Source organism: Aplidium turbinatum, chromosome 16 (assembly GCF_918807975.1).
Source record: "Aplidium turbinatum chromosome 16, kaAplTurb1.1, whole genome shotgun sequence".
Taxonomy (NCBI): Eukaryota; Metazoa; Chordata; class Ascidiacea; order Aplousobranchia; family Polyclinidae; genus Aplidium; species Aplidium turbinatum.
This window is the reverse complement of record NC_137487.1, coordinates 5561889-5571993: the sequence shown is the minus strand read 5'-3', so window position 1 is coordinate 5571993 and position 10105 is coordinate 5561889. Positions and strand designations below refer to the sequence as shown.

Below are 10105 nucleotides of genomic sequence, written 5' to 3'. Positions count from 1 at the left end.
CAGTAAGCATTACCAAAAGACAAGCTTTTAATTGCCATCTAATCAAGGCTTTGTGTTGCTTGAAGTAATATATAAACACATTGTTTGTATGTGTAGTGTACCTGTTGGCTGAGGTTTAGTCATCGCTTTGGACCTACTCAAAGAAATCAGACAGTTTTTAAGACAGCATTGCCTGGAAGAGGGATGAACTATTGAACTTGCATGACATTCAAGATACAGGGTTGAATAATACATGTGTTGTGTATCCATAATTTTTTCTGTGTTTACTTGTAACATTTTTTATGTTAACAACCAACAAAAAGCTTAAACCATGTTTGGGCCAACATGGTACAGTTTATAGGTAATTGGATCATTAAAGTTATCTAGTTAGCTTTTCTAAAATCTACACTTAGTTACCTATGTAATAAACAGATAAAGATTTAGCATCTGGCTTATTAAAGAGATTAAAACTTTCAGAATTCAATCCATCAGCTATTTGTAAAATGGGTCATTATTAGTAGCAAGTGTATCACTGTTGATTGTTGAATACATATTTAACTTTTATTAAATCTGAGTTTGAAAAAATATATTGAAAATGGCTGATTTTTCAAACCTGTTCTCTGCCCTCTTTAATTGTTTTGCAATAATTATATTTGGATATATTGCTGGAAGAACAAGTATAGTCACTCCATCACAAGCCAATGGAATCGGCAACTTTGTTGGTAAGAAATTTCATCTACCAGTTAATACTATTAACCACTTGTGGACGGATGGCGTATTATGCTTGAGAGTTGAGAAACCTAATTCAATAGGACTAATGACATAATTTCTTTTTCACAATATTATTTCTTTTGCATTCTGACAAAGAAAAATAAATTGAATTGAATTGACTGTTGACAAAAAGACTGGTGCAGTTTGTATATGCAAAACTTTGAGCAATTCTTTATTTTAATATTGGAAACATTATTATGTTGTGCATTGGGGAAACCATTTAACATTCTAATTGAAGAACCATTCAGAAACAAAATTACAGTAAAAATGAAATTTTTTTCTGAAATTAATTCCGTCTAGTAGGCTAAGTGAAATAAAAATAGTTGTCGTCCTCAAATGGTTAATACTGCCGGCTAAGCACAAAAAAGTGCTCAATCCTTCACAAAGAAAGTCAAGCAGAACGAATTGCATCAAATACATTCATCAACTACCAACATCATCTCTTCAACAGATTAATCATCTTTGATCAGCTGTGGCCTCCCATATATGAATTTCCTTCGTTTTGCTCTGTTTTTTTTTGTTTTGTTTTTTTTTTTGCTAGTACTTCTGGCATACTTTTTATTCCCATAATTCGCTTGATATTGTCAAAATATTTCCTTTTTGTCCTTTTTTTTGTTTGTCTTGCACCATCCTGACTGGGCAGTCAATATTAAATTTCCCAACGAGTTGCTTCTTGCTATATGTCCAAAATATCTTATTATTTCTGATGTTAATATTGTTAATCAGACTCCAGTCATCGTCTACTTGTTGGGAAACAAATTTATTTGTTTTTCTTTCCATCCATGTGATGTGTAACAGCCTCCTGCAGGCTGCAGCACCACATTCAATACGTCTTAACTTTTTAAAGTCACGTTTTTTGCATGTCCAAATACGTGGCAAATATTTTTATTCAAACAGTAATATTCTATTTGAATAAGAACTTTCTGATGATGCCAATATGGTTGAAACACCCTTTTAAGGTTTTTATTGAATAGTAACGTTATTTGATGTATGTTAGATGTGGTAAAGGACTGTTTGCCAGTGGTATATTTTCATGCATTATGGCTTATCAACAAGAGTGAATAATTGCCTATTATTTAGGCAAAACATTGACACTTCCATCATTAATGTACACTGTGGTACACACATCATCATATCAATTAACACAATCTGCCGAGTTGAAAATGTTTGTCACAATAAAATATATAGCTTTAACTTCTTTATATTTTGTAGGCTTTTTCGCTCTACCTGCTTTACTTCTCAAAAATATGATAGAGTTGGATTTTGATACAGTCAGCTGGACATTTATGCTTGCCGTGTTCCTTGCTAAAACTATTGTTTTCATTGGTGTTCTTGGTATGTCGTTGTTAGTGTTACGTCGTAAAGGTGTTGGAAAAGGTGCTATCTATGCTATTTTTGCCACACAAAGCAATGACTTTGCAATGGGTGATCCTATAGGTAAGTGTACACTGTACAATATATTATACATAGGCGCCTAACCCGTGGGGGCCAGGCCCCCACGCATATTTATGTGTGGGAGCAACTTTTTATGCTGCATTGATACATAAAACAATAGATGAACTAGCGATCGGCAGCAGGAAAACATTTTTAAATGCAAACCGCAACAGCTTCGCGCTAAATAATCACTAGAACGAGTAGCGATGCTACAATCCCACACCAGACAAAAAAATCTGTCATTTTTGACTGATTTTGCTGCCTGAGATATAGCAAAAATCTACCATATTGCGTCGATTCAATGTCATCAGATGTTGAATGCACCCAAAAACAACATAATTTGCTACGTTGATGCAGCGTGCGTTTAGCTTTATGCGCATGCAAACAGACTCGATGTCGCTTTCGAAAGTCGAAACCTCTGCAGAGAATTGTCGCGGCAGTGAATCGCTTGCTGTGAAAATGAACTTGAAGTCTCGGCCCGAGGTAACCACTAACCAACGTAACAAGGGCTGGTGCAAACCGCATTGCGCACACGTGGCATAATCAACGCAACAATGGACTCGCGCAAACTGCATGGCGCACACACGACCGTTGCCATAGAAACCCGATCAAAGGCGGGGAATATGCGCATCTTTTGTTTCATCTGCAACACGAAAACGGGCGTATTACAGCGAATTGAAACTTGAAAGCTGGTCAGCCATAAGTTGCGATATTGTAGTGAAAAGGGAGCAATGTCAAGTCGAAAACTTAATCAAACGTCTCTCCGTAACTATTTTTTAAGGGCTGTTTACGGATGTCAGCAACTTTTAAATTTATTCAAGGTGACGTGCTGTTGAATTGATGTAAACATGAATGATTTTGCTTGCAACAGGTATATTTTCAAGCGTATGATCAAGTTAGTATTTTCATTCCATTTACAGACAATACCTTTTAGTAAACCTTTTCGTCTCTTGTTTCATGCTAATAAATCTAGTTCGTTGCTAAACTTTATGTTGTGCTTAGCTTAAAGAATCGCAGTCCATCAACCGCTAGCCAACGCAGACGCATAGCATGTGTTTTGGTCGAGTTTTGTTTATAATAATTAACGGTAGGTCGAACGTAGCGATAACTCCGAGTGTGGCAATAAAAGCAATTCTAGTGTGACGACATAATTACGTCATCCATCTGCATGACATTTCGCTGAATTTACGTTGCTGCTGGTGAAACACGCTTTCGCCCCCACGGCCAAAAAAATAGTTAGGCGCCTATGATATTATATATACTGTTTCATAATATACTATTCTTTTAAACCGTAACAGTCGGTTTTACTTTTGGTGGGATCCTGAAACGATTTTTACTCAAATTCATTTTTTTTAATAAGAACCTTCTGAGGATCCTATCAATGGTGAAACACTGAAACAGGTTTGTTAAGTTTAGGAGAGTAACAACTATATATATATATAAAATACGTGCTGTAATTTTTTATTTATTTTGGATTACTGTACAGTTGTTGTTCTTGGTTTTTTTGCAGTCTGAAGCAATAATAAGTATGAACCAGGGCTGTGTCGGAAATAAGACCCCGACTTCTCGGTTTATAACTAGCCGACTCTGACGAAGTCGGGCATGCCAAAATCTCTTAGACTCCTCCACAACTCTGACTCGACACCCCTGGTTTAGACCTGAATATAAACTAGAGTGTTTGTGGAAGCTGAACTCATGTCTAAACAGGTGCCACATTTAAAAAAATTAATTTCATTGTTTGAATGTTAATTTTTTTTGCAGTGAATGTTTTGTACAGTTCAACCCATCCTGAGCTGATACAGTATATCTACTTACTGGCTCCAATATCTCTCCTGATTTTAAATCCAATTGGAATGCTGTTGTTGGAAATTGACAAGCAGTGGAGGTATTAGAAATGTGCATTGTGAAAGTGATAGTTCACCTAGTTTGCCAGCTTCTACATTTTCCTTTAGGTCGTTAGGGTTGTAAACTCAGTGTTTACTCAGTTTTTTTGTGATGACATTTTGTTTTAGTACAGTCTTCTGAATTTTAGTAATACTTTACAGTTTGGTAACTTCTTCTGCAACATAATTATTCTCTGTTTTTTTTCGAGTGACACTGATTTATTGGTTTGATCACCTAAGTTTCCTTTCTAACTTTACACACTGATTTACACTTTCATTTGATATACAGATTCTGGAAAGTGTTGTATTACTTTCACTACACTATATTTAACGTTTTGTACCTATAATATTGTATACATATTACATATATATATATAGTTTATTTTACATATATACATTTTTTTTTCAACACATTGCCCAAGTTGATATAATTTTGCATGGCGACACCCTAAAGTCACGGTATGTGCTATAAAAGAAGGTAGCCTACACGTCATCTTGTCGTGGCCCACCTGTTGCTGGACAACTGACCAAGGCCAACCTGTCTCATCACTACACGACTTGACGCGAGTTCCTTACTAATCTTCGGATTAACCCCTCTTTATCATAGCATGCCCGTGGCTTCTTTGACTCGAACCTTAGACACCCGTTGATCTGTTTTAGACAACAGTAACAAAGTAATCTTAAAACTTCTAACTCCAATATCGGTTGCTTGCTGATCTTTTTAAGATTGTACTATGGATGAAAATAATTTTATTTTGATCAAAAATATAAGCCGCCTTTGGTAATAGAAACAATTGTATCAAATTATTTCATAGTGTTCTTTTTACTTCCAAGCCAGAAAATGCATGATAATGTTAAGCACGGTAACATCAAATCGATGTAAATAGTGCGAACGTCATCCGCCAGTAAAAAAGTTTTTGCATGCCTGGTAGCCTACAGACTTGCGGTTGCAACTTACGCTCGTTTTCCACATTTTTCTACCAGAATAGCTTAATTTGAAGGGTCTGCTACTATTCGGTGAGTCCGATTCGGTGAGTCCGATTCGGTGAGTTTCTAACCTCTAACCCTAACCTCTAACCCCTAACCCTAAAACGGCAATGATAATTAGGCTACGGTACCCAATAATTAAAAAAAAAAAAAATTAAAAAAATCACTGAATAGGGATCGGACTCACCAAATCGGACTCACCGAATCGGACTTACCGAAACGGGCCATTCCGAATTTGAAAGCCTAGCTAGAGGAGTGCCAAAAATGTCGTTTCACATTGTGCGAGTCAAAAATCGAATATAAGCGTTGACAGAAATTTAAATCACGCAATTTTTGTGTACGGAAGAATTATCAGCAAAATGTTGACCAATAAGACTAGCCTGTGCAACTAACACCTATGTTAGTGTACGTTTGATAACATAACCATATTATTTCGATTGTAAACCGTGCAGGCCTTACAAATTTTTTATTTCTTATCATTTGTGAGTTTAGATTCGGAGGCGGCTTATATTTTCGATCAATATTACATATTTTTCATCAAAAGTACAATTTTATTAAAAATATCAGCAATCAACCGGTATTAGAGTTAGTAGCTTTAAGATTACTCTGTTGCTGTTTTCTAAAACAGATGTCCAAGGCTCGAGCTAAACAAGCCACGAGCTCTCTATGATAAGGAAGCATTAATCGAATTAGTAAGGACCTTGCTTCGTTAGCGATGTCTAGTCCCATCACCGAGTGAACTCACTTTTGTCTTACAGACTAAAAGAAACTTCAGAGATCGCAAACGCTTTAACATCTTCTGATGATGATGAAGTGGCCTCATCCGCCCGATGCGAGGGTTGCTCAACCTCAGGTTGGTTGTGCTGTTTTGGTTTGAGTCGTTTAATTCTTTAATGTGGCTAAAACATATGAAGTATACCTTGTAGTTGTGTATTCTGGCCCAAGCGTTCATATTGGTTAGAGTTACATTACTTTTTTGTTCGCTTTGTATGAATCAAGACACCAGCTGATATTCATTTTTTTTTAGTCATCAATATTTTATTCATACTATCGAGGCATGATATGTTTTGTATTTTGATGACTGTGAGTTATTACGAATTCATCCCTACAAGCCTGGTGGCGACAAAGGCATTTAAAAACGAATAAAAGTGATTTATACGCCTTTTATTATCCATCATTACCTACGCCATTGTACAAACCTGCCAACTTTTTTTGCTTGTTCGAATACAAAAATATTTTATGGCCCAGATCACTGTACTTGTTTCCGCATTAAATCTTCTTTTTTAAGAATCGTGCCAAGAAGAGAGCTCGGAAGAGTCTTCGACTGAGCCTCCTAAACAAGAAGGCTGGTTGCCCATTTTACTTCGCTCTTTGAAGAGTTTGTTTTTGAATCCTATTGTGTCTATGGTGTTTGTTGGAATTATCTTTCATTTTATATTTAACAGGTAAAATTGCTTGACACCACGCGGTATGTTATAATCTTCAACATAGTTTGTACTCTAAAAGAAGCAGAAGGGTGTGAGCTTGTAAATTCAGCGTGCTTATTTATTACCCGGTTTGACAGAGGCTAAGTGTTCCTGTTCACTGTTGATTGAAGCTAAGTGTTCCTTCGTTAAGAACTAATCCATCAAACTGATTAAATCTGTAAGCAACAGATTGTCATCATTTGTTGAAGCCGAGTTTCACGTCCATTACCTCTTCTAGACGTGTGTTTGCAAACGTCTGATCAAAGCTAGCAAGATCTCTTGCATTGATACGACGCTTCCATATGTCGCAATGCAATCTCGTTATTATTAACTGCTTTCTTGCGCAGGGAATCGTTTGGTACTGGTAGTGGTGCTGTGTTACGAAGTATCTGGTCAAACTATTAATTAAATGTTATCAAAATAGCTACATATGTTCAATCAATGTACGAATTAATAAATTAAGAAGTACGTTCCGTATAGTCTATTAACGTTAAAAAAAATCAGACAAAATTTTTTTTTTTTTTTTTCGGAAAAGTGTGAACATAATTCTACATTAACCTTATTATTTCAAGGACAATCCCAACTCTACTAGACCTTCTGCTTCTGACACTCTCCAACGCGTTCTCTGCCGCTGCATTGTTCTATCTTGGATTGAACATGGTCGGAAAGATAGGGAAACAAACGGGAGTTCAACTGTTTTTGCCAGCTGCGCTGATTGCCGCTAAAATGTGAGCACACGCAATTTGGTTCATTGGTTCAAACCACGGCGGTTCAAACATACAACGAAGTTAAAATATGTGGCCGTTGTTGTTACGTTATAACTTTCTTTTTTATTGGTGAACGTCAAGTGAGATGGGATACAATGGCATTAATCTAAATGATGCAACTCTGCAGCTGAAAGTAACACCAGCAGTTAAATTGTATGTCGTATTCCAAGAGCGTTTCTGTATAAATGCCGAGCTTTTGCATATCGGTTTCGAAAAGTGATTGTTCAAACTTTAAAACTCCTCTCGCACAGCTCAGCCATAGTTTGCTGCTTCACTGGCTTGTGTGTTGTGTATTTAACATATTATGTGGCATTGAACATAAAACGGATATCTATCTTCATTTAATGGTATTTTCTGCACCATTAGAATTACGATCAATGGAAGACGTGTAACCCACATAAAGCGTCAAACCTATCCACTGTGTACGTCGTACCAACCCATGTACCAACATAAATTATCAAAGAATGTCTAACTTATCTCGTTCGTAACAAAAAACGTTATTGTTTCAGTCTTTTAGTTCCAATTATCGCCCAACAAATGGTCTTTTTGTTGAACAATTGGCTGCCAGTCGTGGACCCTCATACAGGGAACGCATTGGCAGTTACTGACCTTCCCGGCAATGGATCGACATGGAGCAACGAGACTTACGTTTCTGTGCTCTCCAACTTTGCATTCTTGTACGGAACTTTTCCCACCGCGCCTTCTGTCTTTATTTATGCTGCAAAGTATGGTGTGGAGTTAGAAGTGGTAAGAATTCGCTTTGCATAACTATTCTGACATTTTTGTTCATTTAATGTTGATTTCAAAGCTCGCAGCAGTATCTTAACTCTATTGTTCTTTTGGTGAACTACTTGAGTGATAATATCTGCAGAACATCTTTACTAGTTCAGCCAACAGTCAAGCAAACGCAAGAAACTATATATTTAGACCCCGAAACACACAAGTCGCATTCTATGTTTTGTATTTTGTTGTGTTGGAATGGGTTTGTAATGATTGAACATAGGTTGGTGTGCCAATATCGATTTAGTTTCAAATTTTCCATGAAAGTGATTTACGAATTTCACGATTCAAATGCTGCATAATAATCGGATGCGCTTGGGAAGCAGCAGGAAACTAGTAACGCACCCTGCAGCATGCAGGCAAGAAAATCATTTTTTTTCTTTACATTGATTCAACATTTATCCAAAGATAGGCATGTAGACCTAACAACGCTCGATGAACACACAATCCATTGGCTGTTGCGCCTGGATGTAACAACGTGGCCTACGGCGGCCTCAAACGCAAGAGGAACATTAGCAGACCTTAGAATTACAACAGCAGTCAGAAGAGTTTTGATTTTTTCTTGTCTGGGGATGGTTGTGTCTTAAAGTGTCTAATTGGCGGCGTCAGAATACCCAATCCAGCGTGCAAACATATTATTGGATTGGAAACATTAATAATTTACGTTGATTGATCAGATGTGCGATTTATGTTTCTAATGAAGGCGCCGTGCACAAATGGAAAGAAACAAATAATTTTTTTATGTTTCCAGCTAGCAAATCTGCCTTTTTACATTGATTCAACGTCTGCATACTTTGAATCAATAAAAAAAGTCTGATTTTGAGGCTGAGATGAAGAATATTTATGGAGAAATTGTCGCACAGCTTTTTGTGACCTTTTCCAATGTGTTGTCGCCTTTGGGTTCAAAAACAACAAACAACCCAGATAGAAAATCAGTCGTTTTTGACATTGATTCAACGTCACGTTGAATCAATGTAAATAACAATTGATTTGCTGTCTGGTAAACCACTAAAAACAAAAATGAAGGAGCTTGTGGGTGTATAACTTGCAATTTCTTGCCTAAGGCACTAAAAAATAAAATAAAAAAACAACCTCACTGACTAGAATATGTGCTTTTGAACTGTGGACGTGTATACTCATTACTCACTCAGCACCATTCATCAGCATGTATGCGATTACTAGAGCCCGCTCAAGCCAAAATTTTTCATAGCATGAAATTTGTTTTCGTTGCCCATGATTGTTTGAAAGCTTTCATACAAACAAGTTTTGGTAACAGCAATTAAAATTTGATTTCGAAAGCTCACTTTTTCTTGATTGATGAACGGCCTTCCAGTTTCTAAATTTTATGAGAATAATGTACTATCATGACAACAAAAATACCAAATAAGTTTAGATGTAGATGATGATGTAAACATGGCTTCAGAATCTCTATCTTTAACCTATAAGCCAAGGGTCTCAAATACGCTGGCCGCATGCGGCCCACGAAGATTTTTGGTGCAAGCCGCGATGCATTTTTAAACTTTGTAGTAATTGACAATAATAGTACATATTTTTTTTATAGATTTAGAAAGATAAAATGCACTCTAAAAATCTGAAGGTACCAATCAAATCTTGAAGGTACCAATCAAACTTACACGACTACTTAGCACCACTGTCGAGCGATTTTATTACTTGCGAGAAACTCATACTGTTACATCACAATCAAATTGCCTATTCACTTGTGTCGTTATCGCAATAGTAACCTTGCTATTTGCTGAAGTCAGTTCTTTAAGGGTTTAGTTTTTTCCACGCTTTTGAAGGTCGATTGCTAGATTTTTACTCTCCAGGTCGGTCGTCTTGCGATGTAACGTGCTTGGTGTGTTCTTACTGCATTTTTTATTGCGTTTTAACTGTGTTATTTTGTTTAATTCATTCATTCATAGCTTGTCACGCCAGTGTCGGAGCCAGGTAAGAGCATTATTTGTGATGTTTTTGAGGTCGTTGTCATCACATGAAGGGCTAAGGGGGCAGTTGGTGAGGATGTGCTTCATCGTCTGAT

The 10105-nt window shown here is 36.7% G+C and overlaps 1 protein-coding gene across 1 annotated transcript in view; it reads left to right on the top strand.

The window, feature by feature from the left end:
• Positions 1–507: 507 nt before the first annotated feature.
• LOC145785688 (lysosomal cholesterol signaling protein-like) overlaps positions 508–10105 on the top strand; it is a 33589-nt gene continuing 23991 nt past the window's right edge. Inside the window, exons 1-7 of the mRNA XM_082597379.1 lie at positions 508–701; positions 1963–2187; positions 3946–4069; positions 5813–5907; positions 6343–6499; positions 7093–7248; positions 7797–8034. Coding sequence (XP_082453505.1) covers positions 575–701; positions 1963–2187; positions 3946–4069; positions 5813–5907; positions 6343–6499; positions 7093–7248; positions 7797–8034 — 1122 coding nt within the window. The 5' untranslated portion in view covers positions 508–574. The remainder of the gene's footprint in view (positions 702–1962; positions 2188–3945; positions 4070–5812; positions 5908–6342; positions 6500–7092; positions 7249–7796; positions 8035–10105) is intronic.